Source organism: Arctopsyche grandis, chromosome 4 (genome assembly GCF_051622035.1).
Source record: "Arctopsyche grandis isolate Sample6627 chromosome 4, ASM5162203v2, whole genome shotgun sequence".
Classification (NCBI taxonomy): Eukaryota; Metazoa; Arthropoda; class Insecta; order Trichoptera; family Hydropsychidae; genus Arctopsyche; species Arctopsyche grandis.
The window spans coordinates 13,436,171-13,462,360 of record NC_135358.1 but is presented as its reverse complement, the minus strand read 5'-3'; the positions used below and the strand labels follow the sequence as shown (position 1 = coordinate 13,462,360).

At 32.5% G+C, this 26,190-nt stretch overlaps 2 protein-coding genes across 6 annotated transcripts in view; both read right to left on the bottom strand.

The window, feature by feature from the left end:
* Positions 1-743: 743 nt before the first annotated feature.
* On the bottom strand, positions 744-2,103 carry Polr2D (RNA polymerase II subunit D). 3 transcript variants are annotated; one of them, XR_013260511.1, is made up of 4 exons: positions 1,889-2,103; positions 1,431-1,611; positions 1,112-1,348; positions 744-1,014 (listed from the first exon to the last, which is right to left on the bottom strand). XR_013260511.1 is itself a non-coding variant. In XM_077429614.1 (3 exons), exons 1-3 carry the CDS (start codon positions 1,947-1,949, stop codon positions 1,174-1,176), a joined length of 417 nt encoding a protein of 138 aa, XP_077285740.1. In that variant the 5' UTR covers positions 1,950-2,090; the 3' UTR covers positions 744-1,173. The 3 variants fall into 3 exon arrangements, 1 of the variants encoding a protein (XP_077285740.1); XR_013260512.1 differs by having other exon boundaries at positions 1,108-1,348; positions 1,889-2,087; XM_077429614.1 differs by having other exon boundaries at positions 744-1,348; positions 1,889-2,090.
* A 1,961-nt stretch (positions 2,104-4,064) lies between these two features.
* Positions 4,065-26,190, bottom strand: part of LOC143910952 (uncharacterized) — a 48,023-nt gene continuing 25,897 nt past the window's right edge. The window contains exons 2-3 of one of the 3 annotated variants that reach the window (XM_077429607.1): positions 5,684-5,910; positions 4,065-5,574 (exon numbers count right to left, since the gene is read on the bottom strand). In XM_077429607.1, the coding sequence (XP_077285733.1) occupies positions 5,182-5,574; positions 5,684-5,910 (620 nt within the window). In that variant the 3' untranslated portion in view covers positions 4,065-5,181. The remainder of the gene's footprint in view (positions 5,575-5,683; positions 5,911-26,190) is intronic. The other 2 variants (XM_077429605.1, XM_077429608.1) reach the window with 2 other exon arrangements.

Sequence of the window (26,190 nt, the reverse complement as noted above, 5' to 3'; positions counted from 1 at the left end):
CTGTCGTTTGAGACTTCACGACTTGAATTACGTATCTACTTGATTTTCCGCTACACATTTACAACCTGGACCGTTTTAGAGTGCAGATTTTGAATAAATGTATGATATAATTTCGAGTATACAAATCGAGTAAACCTTCGAGTGTTTGTTTTTTTTACGAAAATAATGAATAAATATAGGTACTGTATAGCGTGCTTTATGCAAGATGCAGGTAGACGCGCGTTCCAAGAACTGTCTAGACCCCCACACTGTCAAAACATTTGTGAGACGGAGCTATTTTATAAAATATCAGCATAGCACGGACACAACAGATTCTAGCTCAGCGTTGAAAGTGTTAAGCTTTTCCATTTCAATATTTTTAAAATAAATAAAGAAGTTTTATAATAATCGATTAGTGAATTCAAAATATATATGAGAGCCTATAATGCAAATTTTATAAGATATAGTATGAAAAATTTGAAGTTATAGGCGTTTAAACAATTAAAATCTGACAAAACGAGTGGGGGGGGGGACGAAAAATCAAACAAGCTTGGGCAATCACCCAAACGCTTATGTCGGCTATCACCTTCTCGAAAAATTCTGGATCTTTGAACATGTCTATGGTGATTAAATTTCTATAACGATTTAGCGAAAACAATTGAAATTTTTATCAGGGGCCAAACCTCGCAATTTGGCAAAGTTTCAAAGCGATCGGAAGAGTTAAGGAAGGGATGCAGTATTTACGAAAGAAATGAAACTAATATAAAACCTTTAAAAACATTTATTTCAATATATAATATAGACAATATTTAAATTCTTTTCAGTTTTCAATCTGCATGAAATGGGGTGAGAATCTTCGAATATATTCAAGTGTAATTTTTAATTTTTAAAGCTACGATAATTAATACACATATTAAAAGTTCCAAATTCATGGGTCTTAGATTCCATGACTCTTCAATTTTAATGTGATATATATAAGAACTCAAATTATATTAAATTCACATGGGCTGGAGTGGACTATGAAAAGCATGACATCTGAAATTTAACGATTTTATCCAATTATAATGAGTTCACAATTTTGAATGAGTTAAATATAACAAGTTACAAAAGAAACTTATGATACAGTACATACAGTAATAAAATGAGAAGCATAATATTCGCTATCTTGCAAAGTATCCTTATTAATTTTACAGATTAATATTGTAGACTTCGTTTTGTCTGAATATCGTCTAGCGTAATTCTGAGCTCTTCATCTTCAAATCTTCCCTCGAGCGATGGCAGTAGTGCTTTTGCTTCTTCAGCAGTTTCAGGACATAGATTTGCCAAGCTGGCAACTTCGAACTTATGTAATTTCTTTTGGATCAACATACTGAAAATAAAATACAAAATTTATAAGAATATATTGAGATGATAGAAAATATAAATTCCAAGTTAGATAAAAAAAAACTTGCTTTCTGACACTCTGTATGGTTTCTTTGTTTTTAAACTTTCTAAAGTGATCAGTATATGTCAGAGTTTTCATAAATACTTCTGAAAACTCTTGCTCCTCTTCTGCAGCTTCATTTTGTGCTTTCCGATGCTCCAACAGCATGTGAACTTCTGATATCAGAAGCGTTTCAGCATTTTCAAATTCTAGAAAGAAAACAAATATATACATATACAGATTTTTTAAGGTCAATTATAGCATTATGAATTGATAGTCATTGTTAAAATAATAAAAAGCTTATAATGAGTTATATTATTACAGGCTGTTTTTCTTCGAATTTATTTATTGTTTAGTGGGACGGGGGAAATAACTAAATAATCATTGATTTGATTAAATTAGGTTATAAATTGTAGTCCAGAAACGAACTAGTAACATGGTGAAAAATCGAACAGCCGTAAGTTAGGTTATGTTAGCAATATTCACCTTTTGGAAACTGGAGATCGGCAGCATCTTCCTCAACGATATCAGCTGGAGCGGCACACATAATGTCTCTAGAAAGTCAAAAAATAATTGCGTCCACTAATAACTACTTAGTGATTGTCTAAAATATCACCAGATCTAGAACGTACGACGCTGCATCTGCTGTCAATGCGACTGTTTAGACACAACAATTATTTGGCCTAAATGTCTACTTTTATGCCATAGCCCAAATAATTTCTAATAAAAATATTTACGAACTAAAACTGAATTATTTTACCATTAATTGGCATTAATGTATACTTTCAATTCAAGTAGCAAGTTCTATCGCATGTTTAATGATAGAAGTATTTAAATCTCTCGGTTTCAAAAAAAAAATTGTGTTTGTGCCGCAATTCATCAGGAGGGTCATTTGGAGGGAAGAGGGGGGAAGTTGTTGCAAGTTGCCCCCCCTCCTATATTTTTCCAGGAATATCCATTTCGTTTGATGAAATCCATTTTTCGTTATATTTGTTGTTTTGCAAATTTTTTAACATATTGTAACTTTTTCTCCAGGGGCGTCATTTCAACTTTTCCCAGGGGGGGGAACAAAATTTTTGACCAGTGAGAAATGATTTTCTAGAGGGGGGGGGTATATTATATTAAAAAAATGAGTGTATATCAGTGGCGGCTCGTGATAATTTTTAGTGGCGGGGCTGCACTGAAAAGATGTCTAAAACATGTCACCATAATTGTTCTATCATGTCATAACAGGACAAAAGTTTTCGTTATGCTTATCTATTTCCCGCCGATAAGCTTCGCTTAAATGGGTTTTTATGTTAGCCGATCCCAAAATCGTGAGATTACACACATTTTTTAAGTGTTCGACACTTCCCTCGTGTTTTTTAATTTTATCGTTGAAATGTTTTAAGTCAATAACTCCTGTTTTCGTCCAAGATGCTTCGCCTGGCGACTCGCCTCCAAACAAAAGACACGGATAACAAAATAACGCGTTTTTTTCTGTACATCCCGTTAACCAATTGTATTTTTTATAAATGTCTGGATTAAATTTTCGCGAGTAACTAAAGGATTTACTAGTTGCAGGCTGTGAAATAATTAAATTGGGCGTGAGGCAGCCTAATGCTTTTATAGCGACTTTTTCGGTAAGTTCTAGTCGCGAAAAGTGCAAATTTTGTAAATATTTTACTGAATTCTTTTTTTCTTCCATTTTTAAAAGAAAAAAATCTTAATATATTTAAATAAAAATTACGAGAAAAAATTAAACAGATTTCAAAAAAGTTTGCTGTTATCGAAATGAAAACGACTCACCGAAGATTTGATGAGGGCTCGCACACAACCAATTAAGAGTAACGAAAACGAATAAAGCTGTGATCGTGCGATTCAACTAATCAAATGTAAGATCAAGCGCGCGAAGTCTTACACAAACTGACAGATGAATGTCGTTTAACAGGCGAAGGCTGCCGACTATCCAGCCCAAAACGGCAGAGTGAGTGAAAGAGAAAGAGCTATCTGCAGTTGCAAATAGCTCTTTCTCTTTCTCGTTCCGAGACTCCGGGCTGCGTGGAGTTCAGGGCGGCGCTGTAAAACTTTACAGCCAGTACAGCAACATTTTAATTCATCTGTCACAATACAAGTTAGTGGGGTCTTCGAAACGGTCAACATTACTTACAATATTACCCTTTTGGATATGGGTGATATTGTAAGTAATATTTACTCTGTCGAAGGCCCCAATAGTTCGTCATCCAACTAATAAAAAAATATCATTAATAAATAAAATATTAAATGTAGTATTAAACATATATTTTAGAATTTTATAGGAGGGGCTGCAGCCCAGCAGCCCATTAGGACGAGCTGCCACTGGTGTATATGAATTTTAACTATTTCTTTTAATAATTATTTTATTTATATATTTTTATTAATAAAATTAATAGTAAAATAATTTTAAAAAATCCTTTAAAAGATTTAGGTATAAACGAATATTAATAAAGTACAAAATAATCTCCTGAAAATACATGGAACGTCTATTTTAAACTAAAAAATATAAAATTAGGATTAAATAAATTATATAACTATAATCTTATTATTATAACATCATTTTATTTACAATACCTATTATATAATATAGTACATTAATAATGGATACTGTCTCTAGATTATATTGACGAATATAAATTTTATTCTTCCTGTTGGCAAATAGTATCCCAGCTCCCCCCCAAATGACGCTTCTGTTTTTCTCCCCCTAGAAAGACTGATCAAAACTGGTCAAATTGATCCATCAAACGGTAAACGGACACTAGTCATATGTCAACTAGTCACAGGACAACCGGTAACTTAAGATCGGTCACACGCTATCACCCGTCACACTAAAACTGGTCACGAGAAAACTGGCCACACCCGAAAATTAGTCACGAAAAAACTGGTCACACCCAAAAATTCGACCAATTTTAAATTTTTGGGTGATCTAGAGCGACCGGTTGTACATACTTGGAAGGGTTGAAAAGAAATGAAATGGAAGGGTTTAAAATATTAAAACAATCATTGGTCAATAATATATTTATATATCACATTCATTTTATAGCAGGCCACAATAAATTGCTTAACAAACTGCTTCTTATTCTAAATTAATCAGTGCATACTTCTTAACTACACCACCGTAAACATGTATGTATGAATAAATAACATATTTTGAATTAAATATGTTTGGTCCCATTAAAAAAAATGTTATTTTACAGACTTATAAAACAAACATATCAAGATTCCTGCAGCATTTTTCATCCAAAAACAAGTTGAAATTTCAACATCATCAAATATACTTACCACGATTGTAAAAATATTAAAAGAAATAATGGAAAATTGACATGCTTGAATTGGTTTCAATTAAAATTTGTAACAAGTATAAAATCAGTGAATAGGTCAAAGGAGAATTTAGACTAGTTTAACGCATATATTCTAACAATATTAAATAGCAACTATAGCGACAACATATCCGAGAAAGCCTAACTTGAAGAAAAGCATTAACGTACATTTAATATTGCACGTGCAGTAAGGGAGCTACATGCTCCACCTCAAAATTAAGAAATATATTATAGTGTATCAAACAATTAGGGTGTTTTTTTAATGTACAAAATATACATAATGTGTAATTCTATTCACATCAATTAATATAATTGTTGTTCTCGAGAACACATATTGCTTCGACACGTTCGGAACCAATCTTGGAGCTTTGTAATAATGATATGTGAAGAATTTGATGCAATATGGTTAATTTAATACAAATCCTGAATACGAAAACGAATTTTTCATCTGATTGTTCGGGATGGTCGATATGGAGGAGGCGGTGTTTGTGGTATTTGTATTGTATTGCTTGGAATTTCTGTAATAACACCCTCTAATTGTCCCGGAATAGATTCTCTTCCAACATTGCTAGATGATCGTAAAAGAGTATTGATAGCTGCATTAGATAAGGTTTGATCGTTTCTCAAATTTCTAGAAATGCTGCGAGATGGTGATCTTTCTCCAATCCTATGATTACTGTGACTCGGTAAATGCACCGATGGCAATAAGTAACTTGGGTCGAGTTTTATGGCATCATCATATGTGGGTGGAGCTCCAGCAACTGAATCGTAATCTGGAGGCTTTTGTTGCATTACTTCTTCATCTGGAACTGTTATTACATGAATAGGATCATCTATCTGAAAAAAGAAAAACAAAAACAACAGTGAGTCCTGTACATATTAAGGCTAAGATTATTATAACTATAACTTTATGTATGAATTTTTAATTAAATTGATCAAGTTTTACCTGCTGATTTTGTTGTTGAGGTCTTGTCATTGGAGCTTGTAACCAGCAACACATGGCAGCACAAATGAGCAGTGCTCCGGCTATGATGCATGCAACGCCTATGTACCTCACTGGCTCAGCATAATGTTCCGCTAGTCCTAACCAGTTAATCAGTGCACCAATGCAAAGCAAAACCATACCGTAACGGTATGGTCTTTGTGACTGTCTTGTCTCGTCCAGTGACATTGCTGAAATCAATTAAAATTTTCTTTTAAATAAACAATGATATGAAAATTGTATATTAAAAAAAAAAATACATATCGTTGAGTATTTGAGTAATACAAATTATATTAAAATTTCCATTTCAACATTGTATATTTTAGGGAAATTAAATATGTATATATTTTTTATGTGAATGGGTAAATTTGTTAAGAACAAATCGACATCAATAATTTTATTCCAATTTGGAGTCTGAAATTTTAAATATTTTGATGGTTTATTTAAAAATTAAATCTCTAAAAAGTAATTATACATTTTTTTTGTGTTTATGTATATTGTATAACATATTCCTAATCAAATAATTAGTATCATTAAATACAGCGCACTTTACATATACATATAAAAGAAAATACGGTAGACTTTGGAACACAATTGATCAGATATTTAGTTAGTAAAAATATTTTTTTGTGAACCTGATTATTAACTATAGAGAAAAAAAATCAATTTGAAATAACAATTAATCGATGCTAATAATATACCGGGCAGTCGTGATTTTTTTGTTCTAAGCAAATTTAGGCAACCATTTGGTGTCCTTTATGGAATTTTAATGAAAAACTACATATGTACATACATACATACATATTTATATTCATCTCTCGCTATCGAATTAAAAAGAAAATTGGGGTATATTATGGAAAAACAGAATAATTTTGTTTGATGTGAACACAGGATATCAATCAATGCATATGTATCAACTTGGTTAACTAATAAACAGTAAGTTTATCAAAAAATAGGTAAAGCGCCCATTTTAATGATTGAAGAAAGAATTTGGGGAGAGCACTCAAACAAAATCAGTTGAAATATGGAATTTCGATTTACGGGTAGCATAGACATTCATAGAAGAGGTTACTTTATTATTTACAATTTACAGACATCTTTAAAAACTCGGTTTTATTAATATAATTATAATTAAAATCATGAAAATTGCCCTTAGAATTTGAAAATTTTTATATTTTTTGTTGATTTTATTAGAATACAGATGTCTCTATATATGAATGTACAAAAAAAATGGATATGAAAATAGGATCGCTTTTGTGGTAAATCGCATTTTTTTGTATGTAGCATTTACCTAAATTGTTTCAGAATCATAATTTTATAGTATGTATACTACATATGTATGTACATACATATATAATGTAGCGGTACGTACATATCTTCGTTAATGACCCAGTCCGCGCCAGTTTTACTTTCGAATGCGAATAAAAGCTATTAGTTTTAAACTTTTATTTTGAATATTCTAATCTTAATTTTCAGATTTAATTCCTTAACTAATTACACTGCAATAAGTAATAAAAGCATCTGAATATGTTTTCATCAACATGGATTGCAAGAAACTGTTTAGAATTGAGAATGGTCGATGTTCTCAGGTGAGATGTGTCCTTATTTGACGAAGACTGGGACCGTTATCTTATATATGAATATTATGAACTTTTGGCAGGTTCAATTGTTAAAAAGTTCAAATAATTATTGATAGATGACGTATGCATGTATAGTAAGAGTTTCGTCTGTTAGGATAATAATTTTTGTCGGATTGTGAGATTGTGGTGCAATTATCACTTTTGTGGAAACGGAAGTTGATTACAATGACAGTCGGATTTCTGCGAAAGTGATTTTATCTTGCAATCGTGTAATAGCTCAATTGTGGCGCTTTCTCATCAAAGGCTTCCTGTATAACGAAAAGTCGGACACTATTCACGGAATTCATAAACGGACGCATACACATATACATACATACATACATCATTGAAATCACTCTAGTATTTGGAATGAAATATTGGAAAACGCTGTAGGAGCTATTGAGCAAAAGCAGGCGATGCTGACAAATGGAAAGGTATTTTGGCCTTCCAAATAGGATCTTGAATTCGATGCAATTAATATATTGAAAGCATCGATTATCTACTTCACGTATTCCGGAAGCAAAGATTAAACATTTTAAACCTACATTTTGAAAGTGCATCTGAAACGATTAGTTGTTTCAGAAATATTTTTGACGCACGTTTTATTTCATGCCATGCCATATTTAATTACTATATATTCGTACATATGTATTATCCAACAATCATAAAACAGTATGAAGTTGAGGTTGAAAGATGTCAGCCTCCCGCTTAGAAGTTTATTTTTAATGAAAACTTTTAGCAATGTAAAAACTTTACATGGTACTGTTATGGTATCTCTGCAACATGCAAAATAACATAGTCTAAGTTTAAAATACATACATAGAAGACTCTCTACAAGAATATGTATGCGCGCTTAAATGAATTATGTAAAGATGCACATTTATATACATTTTTATTTTTTTATAATAGAAAAATTAAAAAAAAAAGATAACCAACTCAGTTGATTAGCTTAAAAAAGTTATGCAAATAACGATTAAGATATAATTGTTTTGTTTTGATTTCCTTCATCATACATATGCAATATGTATACATATATACAAATGTACATACATACAAAGAATACGAAAATTAATTATTCGTTTGTCAGAATAACATATTATATTTAAATGTTATTATGTATAAGTTGTGTGACTAATTATATTGCTTGAACTTTTGTTTTTTATGTATTGTATGTATAAATATGTATATAATTTCGGTATAGTTAATTATTTTGTTTCTTTTCTGTTATATTTTTGACCATTAGGAATTCTTGTAATATCGCAATGGTCATAACAGACTTGAAATAAATAAATAAAATAAACATGCAGTTGTTTAGACAAAAAAGAATATTTTATATTTTACATAATTATATAACTAGCATTTTAATTATATAACTAGCATTTTAATGAAAATTCATATCACATCAGGAAAATCACACAATATTTTGCGAGCCTTAGATAAGAGTCGTAAGGTAACATTTTATTTATGATATTATTTATGAAAACCATGTACACACATACATACGTAGTATGTATATGTGTGTACGCACGTTTATTGCGCAAATCACCAGTTCACCTTCGCACAACCACCATTGTCGGAAAATCGTTTTTTCCATGATCATGATCGAGAAAGTTTACGCACTCTTATTTGTCGACCTTGTCTAAGATCTTCAGTCGACGATGGAGGCGTAGAAACCTGGCGCGTCTCGATTTGCGTACAAATAAGCAGATTTAACCGGTATTGCCGCAGAACAAGATTCGAGTAACGGTGGTGATAAGTTGAGATTACTTTTGCTATGCGGCACAACATCACAAAATAAGCGAATCTAGGTTATAATAAAATACCGACGTGGGAAGCAGTAGTTCCAATTTATATATACATATATGTATATATACATTGATTTTATAATACAAATATTATATTATTTTTACAAAATACATAATATATCTAGTACATAGACAAACAAATATTATATACTTGTACATATATATCCGTACAAGAAAAATTTTAGGCCGAAAGAAGGCATATTTTATTTTGATATAGCTTTACATATATTAAAAACAGTCCTGCGATCTGCGTATACTGTAAATTAATGTAAAATCTATAAGTACGTAATCCAATCAATGAAAAGTGAGTTTAAATGTTTGCAAAGTGCGCAAAAGACGAAGAAGCTTCTCTTACATAAATGTGTAGTAATATTTCTTTTATATTTTATTTCTGAAAAAACCAGCTCTAGCTTAATCGGATTTATTTTGTCGGAACAAAATCAAATATGCTTTTTGTAAGGTGGGGCTGTTTGTGGGGCTGTGGGGCTATTATCGTTTGATTCTTGCGCAGTTTAAAAGATTATTGTGTGATGAGCAACATGGTTTTACACCCTGTCGTTCCACTACCACTAATCTCGCCTGCTTCACACATTTGATCATGTCTAAAGTTGACGTTGGTCAGCAAGTTGATGTAGCCTACTTTGACTTTCGTAAAGCCTTTGATCAAGTCAATAATGACGCTCTTTTGATCAGGTTAGCTGAAGTGGGTTTTTCAACGCGTCTTCTTAAACTCTTTGCTTCTTATCTTAGTGATAGGAAGCAATTTGTTAGATATGGTCTTTATGAATCTCCTTCATTTTTTACTCGATCTGGTGTTACTCAGGGGTCCACTTTAGGCCCATTACTATTTACAATTCTTATTAATAACCTCCCTAGAGTTTTATGTAATGCATCATGTCTCTTGTTTGCTGATGACGTTAAATTATTTTTTGCTGTCAAGGATGAGAGGCAAGCCTCTCTCCTTCAAGCTGATATTAACGCTGTCTTGGAGTTCAGTTCTAGTTTAGGCCTTGAACTTAATTTAAACAAATGTGCAATTATGAGCTATGGACGTGCACATTCACTCTATTGTCACGGATATTCCATTAGATCCGTCTTGTTGAAGCGTGTGGAATCTATTGTCGATTTGGGTATCACTTTTGATCCTCAGCTCACCTTTCACAACCATATCAAAAAAGTCGCTGACGTTTCCTTTCGTCGACTTGGATTTGTTTTGAGATATGCAAGATTATTCTCCAATCCTTTGTCTTCTCGCTTGCTTTTCAATTCGCTTGTGAGAAGTAAGCTAGAGTATAATGCGATTGTGTGGAATCTGCATGAAGCAAATTACTCTCCGATGATTGAGAAAGTGCAAAAAGTATTTCTTCGTTTCCTATATAGGAAAGAATATGGGTATTACCCATATCTCTACCCCACTCCTTTCCTTTTGGGCATGCTTGGGTATAATTCCCTTGAACTTCGGAGAAACTTCTCATTAATTCGTTTCGTTCTCCTGCTCTTACGTGGTAATACGTCATGCCCGTTGTTGCTGGAGCAGTTGGGGCTTTATGTCCCTATTCACTATGTGCGTGGTAGACATCATCATTTGCTGGCTGTACCTCCTGCCCGCACAGTCCTTTTTCGAATGGCTCCTATTCCAAGAGCTATCCGACTTCTTAATGAAATCGTTGCTGCCGAGACTGAATGTGATATTTTCCACCTTAGTGAGCGTAAATTGTCGGAAATTACTCTAACCCATTTATCTGGTAGTCTGCGCTCATCATTGTTTTCATGATTGATTGTGATTTATGAGTGAAATTTTGATTAACTCTCTTCCATTTGGGCCTTACAGGGATGTTTTGTATTTGTAGTTGTTTCTTACATATTTATTGAAACTGGCTGTAGGTGCAAGGCATTCCTTATGCTATATTTTATTTGATATTTTTACTTTATCTGTTATTATAAATGCTATTTTTTATGTATGTATGGATGTATTTATGTTTATGTTTAATTGTTATTTTGTTTTTTTTCTTTTTTGTGTTATATTTTTTGACCATTGTGGCGCTTTAGGAATTCCTGTTATGCCACAATGGTCTGTTTAAAATAAATAAATAATAAATAATATATATAAACATATACATAATATTTAAGCGGGTGGGTAGAATCCAGACTTAAAGTCGAACGTATCCAGATTCTGCTGTAATCTATCAAGAATCGTTCCGGAAATGTTTATGAATTGAATTTTACAAATTACTATGTCACTTAAATCGGAATATTTTATGATGTTGCGCAATCAGACATCACATCTCGCCAATGATTCATCAATTTATCATCAAAGGAAAATATACAATGTCGGGCAGGTAGTAATATGAATATGTATTATATAAGTATTGTTGTGTAAGCTAATTGGTGCTTATTTAGGGCTGCCAGATTTATTGATATCTAAACCGGGAGATTGTAATTGCATCCCCCCCAGGCACATATTTTACAAGAATGTCAAAAAACTTTGTAAAAAGCGTAAACTTAACAAATTATATTTAAGATCCTTTTTTTCATAAAGTAGTATTTCCGTTTATTTAGTTATTTTAATATTAAATAAAATTAATTACATATTGCCAAAGAAGATTGAAAAAAAATGATTTTCTCAATCTCGCTTTTCTTGCTTTTCTAGATTATGAAAACGTGATCAGTGATCGATTCTGAGTTCGAATCAGTCAAAATCTCGAGTTCGAATTTTCGCATGATCACAAAACTTCATCTATTGTTGTTACTACGTACATAGACAAAGTAAAAATAATCAACCGACTTCGACTCATTTTCTTTATTACGGTATGTGTCAACTAGAGTCTCCAATTTTACTAAAGTAAATCCACTAATAAATTTAAACTTACTAATTTCTATATAAACACCATGATTATAAATTACATTATAAATAAAATCGTTGAATTGCAGGCATTTTGATGTTTTGTGACTAAAACCGATTGTTTCCTGTGTATTAATGTACTTTTTATTTATTACTATTTTTTTTACCAATAATTCTATAAATTGGGTTGCATGTCAATTTTTAATCCTCTAATTTTTATATTTCGAAAATCGCTATTATTTTTATTACTAATAATTTTATACGTTGACATGAAAAGTCGAAAAGTATGAAAAATCTTACTAAAATCCAGTGGCGTGCCGTGAAAATATTCCTGTTTTTGTTGCACAGCCTTACTTACATGTACATATGTGAGCAGGATACAGGGTACTAGATATGACGTCACCTAGTCCCCTTTGATCTTGCTCGCGCACACCTGAATAAGGGTGTGTGACAAAAACAGGGAGATTTTCAGGGCACGCCACTGCTAAAATCATTCAAGTTGGAGTCGGAGTTGAATCATAAAATAAAGTCGGGAGTCGGAAAATATTGATCCGACTCCACAGCCCTTGGTTTATTTCTTTATTCCTATAAAACATGCATAACAAATGAAATATGTAGAATAGTAGAATAGGGAAAATATTAAAAGCTCCAGGCTCCTAGCCGTCTGAAAACAGTTTTTAAATTATAAGATTACAGTTCTACTTTTGAATGTGAATTTTTTTTAGAAAATCAAGCATTTTAAATTTGTATGAAATACTTTCAAAGGTGACCTATGTATCTATGTGTCCAGCTTACTGTAGTGACATTAAAAGCGAACAGTAAGAAAATATGAAAAGTGAACAATAGATCACGCAACAGGCGATAGAATCGAGAGGACAAAAAAACATGCCAAACAAAATAGGAATATGTTAAAAGCAAAAGTGTGCGATAACGCCAACAATGGCCACGTAACGATCTTGACATAATCGCAATGTGAGCGTCTGTGTAGTTGTGCAACTGTGAAAAAATCACGGTCGAGTGACACAATTCACATAATACAAATGATACGTCGATAAGACAATGAGTTCTCAGCATTCGAGGGCCAGAGGGCCATTGCTGGTTTCGATCGTTTCAGAATAAAGCCTCAAATACGAAGTATCGAAGTGTGAGTATAAGGTTAACGTAGCGGACGCTTTCTGGTCCGGTCAGCAAATCGTATCAGAATAATAGGATTTGGCAGGATTATTCCGCTCGGTGTACACATATGCTTCCATTTTTCAGGGACTATTGCTATCGGTATAGATGTCCAATTATAAACATACATATTCAAATTCATGATAACACTAAAAGCTCATTATTCGTTTGCATATTCCGAGTTTCAAAAAGTATCATAAATCTAGCCCGAAAGGAGAATTTTTCCGGAAAATTTTGAAATAATAAAAGTAGGGACCATTTTGGCTGGGACAGTCCCATTTTTCAAGTGCTTTGCGTTCGTCATCGCTTTCGTAAAATTGTCTGATTTGTCGCAAAAACATAAATATACAATGTATTCATTTTAAACATTTAAATATTTTGTTACTTGTTCATTTTATGTTTCTTCAAAAAATATCACTTCGTGCTCTTATTTTCATCAAAATTATTTTTAAATAACTGTAAAATACTATATTATATAATATTTTATCTTCTTTAATTTTCTTCTCTTTAAAAAATGGAAGTTCTGGTAAAAATTATATACTTGACAAAAAAATAAATGACCATTAAAGAAATCAAGTTTTTCAGTTGCACATAATTTTTGAAATTAAAAGAAAACGAGAATATTTTTGTGGATACTTTTAAAAAAAATCAACCTGCGGTGCATGTACTTTTTATATTAATATTTTTTATCTTGTTTCTTTATACACAAGAATTATATATTCTGAAAAAATGTATAATTTCGTGACAACAAAGGTTATTTGAGATAAAAGTTATAAAATATTTGGGCATGCATTTTTTTATATGGGGGGAGGGGGGATTTCATGCGAAGCGTCTCGTTTTGAGTCCTGGAAAATATGGTCACCCTAATCATAAGCTACAATTCAGTTTTCAAAGATTTTTTTTCTCACAACCAGTCAGGACATTGAGCTTTTTACTCTGTCCGGAAAATTCATGTTTTCATTAAAGTAAATATATTTGAAATTATTTATCTTTAATTAAAAATATAATAATCAAATTTGAAAGAAAAATTGTATAAATGTTGAATCATTTATGTATATAGAGACAATATTGAGACGATCAAAATGTTTGAATGAACTTGACCTAGGTTTCGATCCAGAAGGAAATCGGGTATTCATATTTCAAGTATGTATATCTAAAATACATAAGGTCAACTATAGAAAAGCCTGTTGAACGTGACCGAAATTTCATATAAAATAAAAAACAAAAATAAATTAGTAAAAATAATTTGTTTGAAAAAATACCGAAATACACACGTAAGTGAGATGTTGTCGAGTTTAGGGTTTTATGAGGGAAGTTGGGTTTTCAAATTGAAAATTCTTAATGCATAACATAAACCAATCTCGGATAAGTTCTTGCTTTCATGGTATTTCGTCCTTATGTAGGAGTAGGTACATACATATGTACTGTGTAAAGTTAAAATTAGACACTTGCATGAATTGTTAAGAATCACGTCACTTTGTTTCAGATCAATACCAGCTGCCTGGAAATTTACACCATATATGTATGTATGTATGTAACACTAGCTATCAGGCAATAAAATTCAAGTAGTTATTATTATTAAAAAAGTACCTGCGATTCATTGAAATAATGACGCATTGAAGTCTCTTATCGCGCTTTTTCAAAAGTTTACAATCACAATTTTACGAAGTCGTCATTACTTTGATGACATCACAAATGTATACAAGTGCTCAAATTTCAATCAGGACTTCAAATATTTAGTCAGATTTGAAGAGCTTGAGATAAAATTGAGCTTAGAAGTGGTCATTTTTAAAAACTCCATAATTACCGAGTATTTGTTTGAATCTATACTAAAATTTCTGGATGCAAATATCGATTCAGCCGAAGCATTAACCGTTAATTTAAATATACATGCTTGTATGTGTGTATGTACATATGTACATACACATGTGTAACTGCAATTAAGATTTGCATGATATTAAGCCCAGGTTAATGTAGCCAGTTTTTAGTGGAGCAACACTAGTTTTGAGAACATGACCCAAAAGTTTTTCTACTTAGTATAAAAAACTTGTTTTATGATTATAATACTAATTCAGAATTACAATTATATAGGTGCCATTATCTGTATCCAAAATGAAGCCTTAAAATCTGCATAGATGTCGATCTATGCAGATTTTAAGCCTCCAGAGTACCGACTGGACAAACAGGAAGCATGAAATTTTTGATAAATACATATAATATGTATGTGTGATTGACGTTCACATTGGTAAATTCAGAAGGGAAAGTGATTATGTATATTTCTTTTATATTAAAATATATATATATTTTACCATAATTCCTTTACGTGTTGCCCTTATGGTATTAAACTATATATAATAAATTTATTATATATATTTATATACCTCGAGGGCGCCGGAGGCGAAGCCCCCGAGGTTCCAAAGGCATCGGGGGCGCCGGAGGCGTCGGAGGCGCTGGGGGCGAAGGCCCCGGGGTACCGAAGCCATCGGGGGCACTGGGGGCGCCGGAGGCGTCGGCGGCGCTGGGGGCGAAGGCCCCGGAGCGTCGGAGGCGCCGGGGGCGAAGGCCCCGGGGTGCCGAAGGCATCGGGGCGCTGGGGGCAAAGGCATCGGGGCGTCGGCGATGCACAAAAGGTAATTCGTAATTCGTAATTTGTCATTCGTAATTTCTAATTCGTGCATCATTTTCTTTTCGAAACCAGTCGATTCAATATCTTTAACTTTATTTTTATTCGAGTTTCAATTCCTTTTCGAAACCACCCGTTGAAATCAACGGGTCCAACACTAGTATAATATAAGTAAGAACCATATGCATGAATATAATACAAAAAGGGTGTTCATTTGTTTCAAGTTCTAAAAGGTTTATTTGAAAATTATGAAGGGGGCGTGAATTTGCTTAAAACTGTTTCAAAATGGACCCCGGCAAAGTCAAGTTCGACCGGTAGTAGATACATACATATGTATTTTATAATTCAAAGATAACCAGAGACTTTCGATGTCATTAAAAACAACTTAAAAACAAAAAACAGGTTTGTTAAATTATGAGTTTATTTTGATTACATATGTACATATTTGTGTTTTGTTTGAATTTTGCCAAATTTTCCTGATTTTATTCTTTATAATTTTTCCAACTCTCTCTCTCTCCAATATTCACCATTTAATTACTAATAAAACCCCTTCGACGACAACACAGCCGTCGAAATCGACCGAATTTTTTCGAAAATGGACACGAAAAAGCCTATAATTTAAATATTTAAACACAGACAGCTTTCGACCGGATTAAAATTACCTTTTCGATTGCGTGCTATTGTGGAGGTGTCGATCTAATGTTAATGCTGGATTTGGAGTGTGACCGGGTCGACGAAATGTCATGTTGCTCCAGTTGGCCGACCAACAATCGAACGACGAAAGGTCGCCGGAAAATCGATGAACGGTTAATTTTCCGAAACGTCATGAGAAAATCCCTCCGATCCGGAAAGGTGCGGGCAGTTTCCGGATCTCGTGCAAAGTCCGCTTTACAACCACAACTCCATTGACGCACTTCGACACGCCATATTTGCCACTCACCCCACACCCCACGCAAATATTTAATTTTGTCCTTAAATTTGATACACTTTCGCCGTGACGTTGAATCGAGGTATTAATGCCATTGTTGATATTCGTGCCTTTTTTTGGAAAACGGTGACGTTCGAAAATGATGTTAACCTTTTGCGTGCGTCGCCGTTTTATAATCGTCATCCCGTGCCTACCATTGTTGACGCGTTAATTAACATTCAACTGACAAAAGATAAGAAGACAAAGCTTTATAGCAACGTCATTGTCTTTCACCTGTAACGGTCGGACGATATTTCCGCTTATTATGATCATCTGGGTAAATGCGTTCGTCGCATTAAACTTTCGTATCGGCTCACGATCGAAATACGCATATATAATATTTCATTAAAATGTTAAATTCAATAAAACTATTTTTATATATAAACATTCTAATACATAGAACGGCTTATCGATTCACCTGAAGAGAAATTATTTTTTTTATGATAAACGTCTTATAATAAAAATAACTATAATTTGAAACGTTTCCAATTATTATAAATCGATTTAGAGCGAAAAGAGATATTGGAAACTGTTTCTGTTACAATATAACAAATTATTGCAAAATGTATAGCACGCTCAATGTATTCGATAAGATTTTACATTGAACATAATTATTGAAAAATTGTTATTTTTTTAATATTATTTTTACTTGTGTTAAGTACATATATACATACAAAGATAAATCGTATCGGTTATTAAGATATTTTTTGAAAGAATAAGTATCGACACATAAATTAAATACATGCTTAAATCTTTAGGTAGTATGAAAAGGCCAAAACGGACAATTTAAAGCAAGCCAAACTTTATTTGTTGTTAAAATTCTTAATTTATCAAATCACTTGAAAAAGTTCACCATGGTATCTTTCTACGTAAATGATGTAATTTTAAATTAATTATTTATCAAATCGCAAACAATATATTGTCACTTTTGGACACTATTATTCCGCTGAATATATCTCCGTCTGGGGTTTTTCAAGGCTCAAACCTAGGCCCCCTTACTTTTCAGTACTAAAATTTCATTTTTTGATATTCATGCGGATCTAAACGCGTTAAATAATGTTTTTTGTGTTAGTAAAGGCCATACTGTAACTTTTTCTAGATCTCTTGCACCTTCAGAACTTGATTATCATTTGGGAAATGTGTTTCTGATAAGAAAACTCTTCACGAAAGACCTTTGAGAATAAATGGAGATATTTCGGATATTTGTTTTGATTGGATTTTTCATTCAGAACGTGCATCACTTGAATAACACTTCAGTTTTGCGCTTTTTGTATAGCGCCCTGGTTAGAAGTATTCTATAATCTGGATCTCAGATGTAAGATTTAGAGTTCTTGTGTAATCAAAAATAATTAAAATATCAAAACCAAAAATAGCCCCCTTATTAATGAGCTGCTTCGATCAATTTTAAAAATATGTAGCATAATCTTAATTATTTATTTTACATACATATATACCAGGAAGGCCTAACAGGTAAACCCAAATGCGCCTTCCTGGCCAATTACAAGCAATGCAGCATTTTTATTACATATGTCGCTGAATTACGAGACACTGAAAAACTCAAAATTAACGAGACATCTATGAATTTTAACTTGTACATAAATTTTATTGTACATAAATCACACTCAAATAGTAGGATGGTTTTGAGCCAATTTAATGGAGGAACCGTTTCAACAATGAAATCAGAAAAATTGGCAAACTCTGATAGGAAACGATCGACTTGTAATAACAAATACCCAAATCTGACTAACAGCATTACAGATAATATAATTAGAATAAATTCTTTTCATTCGAGGTCAACTCACGGGATCGAACCCAGTGACCTATCGGTGCTAGGCAAAATCCCAGCGACCGAGCCATGCTGCTGGCTATTATGATTGAATAAAGAGTAAATATGTAGAAATGCGATGTGAATCTTTTAGATTCTCTTTCAAAATTAATTAATTATGTAGTAGTTAGCGCTGATTGTACATTATGCGGTACAATAAATCGATTTCATGTCATAATTTATCGACAATGTGTGATACAATTCCGAGTTTACGATGAAGTAATCAACGAAAACAAATAAAGATTAGCCAACATAAAAAACATTTCGAAACGCAAATCCAACATAGGAGAAAAACGTCAATCTCACTGAAATATAAATCAAGCAATCAAGCTGTTGACGATGAACGCTATTTTCGCTTTTTACATTGTATGTATGTATGTACCTACACGATCGTCTCGCAGGGTCGGATATCGATTGGAACACACAGCGGAAATTAATGACAGCGAAAATAGCCCGGGTCCTGAAAGGGTTAACTCGGGCAAACTAACGCTGAAAATAAATAACGAAAAATCGTACCGTGTAAAATCGCCATATCGAATTCGATCGTTAACCGTTTATATGCATTTAAGCCTTCATTTATAGCGGCTTGAATTTTATAGACTAGCGATTCGAAACCGGGATTCGTGAGAAAACAAAAACGTATAAACACTTTACTACCTTCATTTTTGACTTTTCCGCACACCGATTATTAATTTTTTTTTCTACTTGCCTAACGTTGGATGGGACGGTTCCATTATATTTATATATTTATTTATAATAAGAAACCAAAAATTAATATGTCCATTGCCTGAGAAAACTTGAATTTAGCGAACGTATCAAATAAATCACACAAAGATACTCTTCTTCAAAAATTGGCCAATTGAGCTCATATTCTACACTAGGCTTTCTCAAACATCCGAAAATAGCTTTCGTCTGCGGCGCATGCTTCTTTTTTTTAGTTGAACATATTTAATAAAAATAATAAACACTTCAGGGGTGAGTTTTGGCATGGGTGCCATAGCATAGTCTAGGCGTGCTAGCGTTATTTTACATGTACGAAACTGTATAAAACTATAAAAATAGAACATGTGCCGTGCACCTCTGTGTTTGATTGTTGCAACTTGCAAGCATACATTTACTTGCGCATTGATATCTGTACATATATAGGTATACCTACATCACATAATATGATATGTAAACAGTTAGCCATAGCGTCGATTAAGGATGACCTGGCATTGCACTATGGCATATATAAAAATATAAATTTGTACGAGCTCCACAAACTTTATAGGGCAGATGGGGCAGTTTGAGGTTCATTCAATTAGAAATAAATCTAATACGAGTTCAATTTTTGGAAACGGGTTGCCAAGAGGTACGCGGGTCAAAAAAGGTTGGGAGCCGCTGTCCTAGACAAAATAATCGATGCACATGTGTTCATTTCGTCACTGATGCATTCGCCCTCTATTCTCGTCCACCTTATTTCGTTCTTTTAACCCATTTCGCACCGCAATGTCGTCAACCATCGATTGTGCAACTTTATTGTGTTTATCTGTGTCACACTATTCTCGATCGAACGCAATGTAAATACAATTTCATATTTGCGTGTCTTCAATTATTAATACTAACCGGTGCGTTTTGAATACTTTTTTATGTTAGGTATTAACTTTAATTGTAGACATTTAAAGCATTGTATCAATGCGATAGTGGGTCAATAGAAGAATATTAAATGAACATTTTAATAGCGACAAAAAGTGCAACAATAACGGTATAACGCGTTCACGGTCGCAACACCATGCAAATTAATGTCTATTTATTATATAATTCGTCAATAATTTAATTTTTTCCCCTTCCGAATCACGTGATCAAGAAACAGTAAGACATGAATTTTCCAAAAATTATTATTTATGTTGTTTGAGTCAACTATTCTGTTTCATGCCATCATTGTAATTGATGACACTAAATTTTTTTTTTCATGATAGATTGGTTTTCACAACTACTGGTTATAGATTGGTTCACAACTCTTTTTAGAATCATCAGAAAATAGATGATTTAATATTAGATTTCTGTACACGCAGACATAATTTATCACAATAAAATTTTCCAGTAGGATGAAATTACATATGAGATAAAGTGATAAAAGATTACAAGAAATGTATTTCATGCGCGATCATTTTTCATGTTAGCCTTTCTTTGATACTTTTATTTTATTTTTGTCTCATAACTGGATTGAAATTCCAATATAGTACAACGTGTAAATCCATTGTCCAAGTTAAATCAATCAAATAGCCTAATACATTGAATAATAAATCAAACGTTTTTATGATATGATCGAAAGTTTTCCACATAGTAATAATACATTTACTAAACGAATTTAAATTATTCAACAGTAGAATGATAGACATACGAGTAAGCTGTATTATGAATGTGGTAAAATTAAACTGGAATTTGTATTGTTTTCGATTCCTGCCTCCCATTTTTGAACGGTGACCTTAATTGGGTTTTTCTACGTGGGTAAACACCCTGGTTCTGAACGACCAACTTCTCATACTCTTCATGGCTTCACGCGCCGATGCCTTCGTACGATGCCCTCCAGGTTTCGCCGGCATGCCAGCTGGCTTCCAGGTCGTTGCTGTTTTATTCACTCGGATTTTGTCGACATTTTTGTATGTTTTTGATTTGGTTCTGTTTTTTTTTTCATTCCACGAGCGACGACTGGTCTAGTTCTGTTTTGGCACCGGTTCAACGGTTTCCCCGGTCTCACAGTGTGCGCTTAGCTTGGCCGCTCCTCATCACGACTTCAAATCGACGGGACGTGAGGAGAATATTAACAATAGACACTGCCATATTATATTATGTCAATGTGCTATTTAAAAATAGAGCACATAGTGAGGGTGAAATTCAGGTATGAATATCACTTCTCCCGACTTAAGCGGTACGCATTTTATATTTTATTTATTCATATACACATACATATATGACTTCATACATCCGTTCATTCCTATCGACCGAAGAATAAATAACATGTGTTGACAAATAGTATGTCATTTTCTCGCAATTTAAATCGCTTCATAATGCTAAATTTTCATGAACACTCAGATATTGGGATAAGTCCTGATATATGTACATACTAAGGTTTCTGACCCGGGTCGACCCAAGACAGACATTCCCGGGAATTCACGGAATTTTTGTTGTTCCATGTCCCGGGAATTTTTATCTTGAATCCCGGGAATTGGATTTAAAATAATCCTGAAAACATACAACATTTTCACGACTGCACGAAGGGAAATAATAAATCAAATATAAAAAGAATAGTAAAATATTCTCAAAAATTAAAATCGAAGAAAGAAGAAGCCTAAAACTGTTTTTTTTAACACAAAATTTAAATAATTCTGATTTTATACCGAACAAAACATTCTTTAAATGTTGTAATAAAAGCGAATGTATGTATATCCTACGATGAAACTATGTATTATGAAGTGAGTATATCCTTCTTGTATTGACGATTCCACAATGGAAGAAACTCGTTTAGATTCGGATGAACAATTGTGTGTTTGACGATGAATGAAGAATTAAATAAGAAGTTATCAAAGACGAATATACAAAATAACGTTAATAAAAATAACCTCGACTTTAAAAAAGAAAATAAAATATAAATGCTGACAGGAGATAAAACCGATACTTTAAAAAAAATGTTTTCGTCCCTTATAACAATAAAACCAACTTCGAGTGAAACTGACAGTTATTTCCATTGCTGGAAATTTTTGTACCAAATCTAGAATTAGACTTTCGAATTCTCATTTAAATATTTTAGTATTCTTAAGACGCTACTTTAAATAAATTTACTTTTATAATTACATTTTTTCGAGTTAATAGATATATTATGTATTTTTTTGTAAATAAATAAATATTTTTTTATTAATAAAAAATATATTAAATTGAAAAAAAAAGTTTTTTTTACATGTGTCCCTGGATCCCGGGCTCCATCCCGTGTCCCGGGTATTGAAAAAGTCCGGGAAATCAGAAACCCTAATACATATGTATATGTATGTATACAAGCGTGGACAAATGTATAAGGCCACTTATAAAAAATCGTGTTAACCGAAAATACTAGGATATTTTTATGTATTCTTCCGTGGGTTGGTTATTAAAAAAAAAAAATACAAAAAAATGTTCATTTACGCAAATCAGTGTTTCGATAGGAATGGTTTCATCGCGTTGTTTTTATCGTTTTTATAGTTGTTTTAAACGAAGTGCATCTTCTTTTATTGAAAAATGCCAAAAATGAATATATTTTCAAGGGTCGGAATAGTCGAAAATTCCTAAACAACTTAAATTATCATGATGTGTAGTCCAAACTACATTAAAAGTATACAGTAAGATCGGTCCTCGTTCGAATATGGAATAAGTTCATTTATTTAGTCTGCAAATTTGCAGAAATAATTATCTTGGAAAAAGTTTGGAATAAACGGAAAATTTATTAAAACATCTACTGATTAAATATTAGAACCCATAAATGTATCAATCTTTAACATTTTTTATTGATATATCTTAACTAAGCTACGTAAGGCATGTTTTTCAGAAAAGTGATAGGATTTGGATAAACTTTCATAAGTTGTACGTGTACGTAAGTGAAAAGGTCAGTAAATGTGATCTAGAATGACTCGGGAGGGTAAAATTTCAAAGGAAACTATGTATGTATAATATATGTACATGTATGTATGTACGTATGTATAATATGTAGCGTAGAAAGGCAGAAGATTCTTGAGATGGTTCAAGACAGGCTCTCCCGTGGGAGACGGTCAATATTTCGCTACCAAAATATCATACCCTCAATTTGTAAAATTGTTTACCGGTACATACATATTATATGCATAATATGAATGGGTTAAAATATTCATTAGAAAATACATTAAATAAAATTAAGTGACTGATAAAAATTTCAAACGTCAATTTCAGTAACACATTTAAAGATAATAGTGCACTTAAAATTCGTCTGCTAGTTGAATTATTACAAGTTCATCGTACTTTTGAAAATTTACACATTTGGAAGTCGATCAAATTGCACGAATGACCATTCAATAGTGGTTTTTCTATAAATACAACATTTGGGTATGCGTGTAAATATACAAAGTACACCTAATCAGATCCTCATTATCGTATTGACGTCACAAAACAATAAGCCGTAATCACAATGCAAAGACCCACACGAAAGTACATATGTATTTTGATAAATGTATGTATCTTATGCATATGAAAATGCATAAGATATTTTTAGTTGGTCATTGACTTCATTTGATGAAAAGTAAATAAAAAATAATAACAAAAGTATTACACTTTTTACGAATGTGTGTATGTGTAGGAATAGAAGAAGAGAACGAATCGTCAAATGGAGGTTCAATTCACCATCAATCAATGTCGAGAAGTGGATCAGTAGCGAATCATTTCCGCTCGCCCGTTCGGTGTCAATGTTGCAGACGAAAAAATGACCTGGATATTTTTACGAACCTGGTCTTCCGAGACGATGAAGATCTGAAGTCTCTGTCCGGCCTCCGAATTGGCCTCTGGTCATCGAGAAGCGTGACAATTTTGACCAGAGGTAATTTCCGCGGATATTGCAAACATAGCAAATCGATCATAAACGACCTCATCCAATGACAATGGAATCAGGATAAATCATGTAAAAACATGTTCCTGTATAAAGAAAATTTGATCAAAACGTAAAAAAAATTAATATCAAAGTGGTTTCCTTCATATATTCAAATTACACGCCGAAAATCTTCATGTCATTCGGCGACCGTAAAAACAACTTGTTAAATCAGAAAAGGGGGTTTTCAGTAATAAATCGAAATTATACGAAACCATATTACGAGCTCACGCATGTTCTTATACATACATATGTACATATGTATATGAACCTTTTAGTAAATTAGCACGAATGAATAGTGGAGTTCAAAACCTATAATCGGAGTATGCAATTTGGATTCATAATTAAATCAATATTCAACTTTGCATTATAGACTATTTTTTCATAATTATTACGGTTTCAATTTAAAACCAGTTATTTGCTCATAAATGAGGCAAGTGGAAAAATAAGCGCTAGGACAAATTCGGTCAATACAAACGAGTCTATTAATTCGTAACTTTAGCTCGTATATGTATGTACATTCATACATTATATGTATCTATGTAGAATGAACGCACATATGCAAGGCTTTAAATGTAATATAAATTGTGTTATTATATAAGTATTACATCAGACAAAATTTCAAAACAAGTCATTAATTGATATTTAAAATTGAGTTAAGCAAATTTAAAGAGCATAGATATTTTGGAAAATCTTTAGTATTGGGCAAATGTATTGTAAATGGAAGCGAAAATAACACGTACATTATGGTGGAAGTCTTTCCATTTATAAAGGCTAACCCCCTTCTCTATGGAAAACATACCCTATTTTGATGGGATTGTTAACTAACTGACCGTTGTTTTTGAGTAAGTTTTAAGCGACTTCAATTTTGAGAGTTTTATCGTTTGTTCACAATATAATTAATTATGTAATATAAACAAGTATGTATGTATTGTATGTATCATATTGAAAGGTAAAGTTAAAACTTTTAACTTAGTTTTTTATATTTCGTTTAAAGAATTTGACACAATTTCAAAGTTTATTTAACCAGAATAAAACTTATCTTTTATCAATGAAATATTTAATATCAAAAAAGTGACCACAAGGTTAAAAAAATGAGCAAAAAGCCGAAAAACTGGCACAACGTTGGCACATTGCCCCGAATAATACGTATAACGGTTACATCACCGGCAAACATTTCTGCTTTTGCCACCGTTTCAACTTGAACTTGAACAAATAAAAATACTTTTCCAAACGATAAAACGAAAAGTAGTCTTTTTGTTGTTCTTAAAAATGTTTTGCATTATTTTTAGGCAAGGTGAGGGAGACATTTTTGTTATGTATGCACTCCACCGTTCATACATAGTCGACTAAAATGTTCGAGACAAAACATTTCGTGTGGGTCCAGCCTATGTATGTAAGTCTCCCTTGTTGTTTTGTTTGCACAAGGGTGTGTCGTGATTCACGCAACGATCTATTTATATATGTAAATACATTTATATGTATATAACTAAAGATGAACAAGAATGTAAAGAACAGATACATGTTTTAAATATTCGATGTCCCAAAAAAATAGATTTTAATATCGTCATAAAACATTAAAGTTGTTTGTATACTTTCAAGAAAAAATATTTCATGAAAGCAAACAAGACTTAATGTAAAGAAGAGGAAATAAAACAAAGAATCAATTTGGCACCGAATGCTTTTGGAAGAATGAGCAGTTTTCAAATCCAATATTCTGTTGTTTACAATAAAAAATATGAAAATATGTGTTTTGGCACGAATGGACATTGAACTTGGGGATTTTACATAATATGTAAGTAGTATACAATATTTCAGTTGAAGTATATTCTCAGTTGTAATATATTCCAACTGATGTTTTAGGTCATTCATATTCAAATACAATTCAACTAGTAGATTATACCTCTACAAGCGCCAGTTGTAATACATATAACAGTTAAGTTTGAAGGCTTTGATGTTTTTACGAATGCTTGAGAATTCAATAATGCGTTAAT

What these genes read in the sequence shown, in the direction of transcription:
- Polr2D (XM_077429614.1), bottom strand. Translation starts at nt 1,949, where the DNA reads ATGTGTGCCGCTCCAGCTGATATCGTTGAGGAAGATGCTGCCGATCTC. An exon ending in CGATCTCCAGTTTCCAAAAG is followed by an intron (nt 1,612 to 1,888) that starts GTGAATATTGCT and finishes TTTTCTTTCTAG; the next exon opens with AATTTGAAAATGCTGAAACG. An exon ending in ACCATACAGAGTGTCAGAAA is followed by an intron (nt 1,349 to 1,430) that starts GCAAGTTTTTTT and finishes TTTTATTTTCAG; the next exon opens with TATGTTGATCCAAAAGAAAT.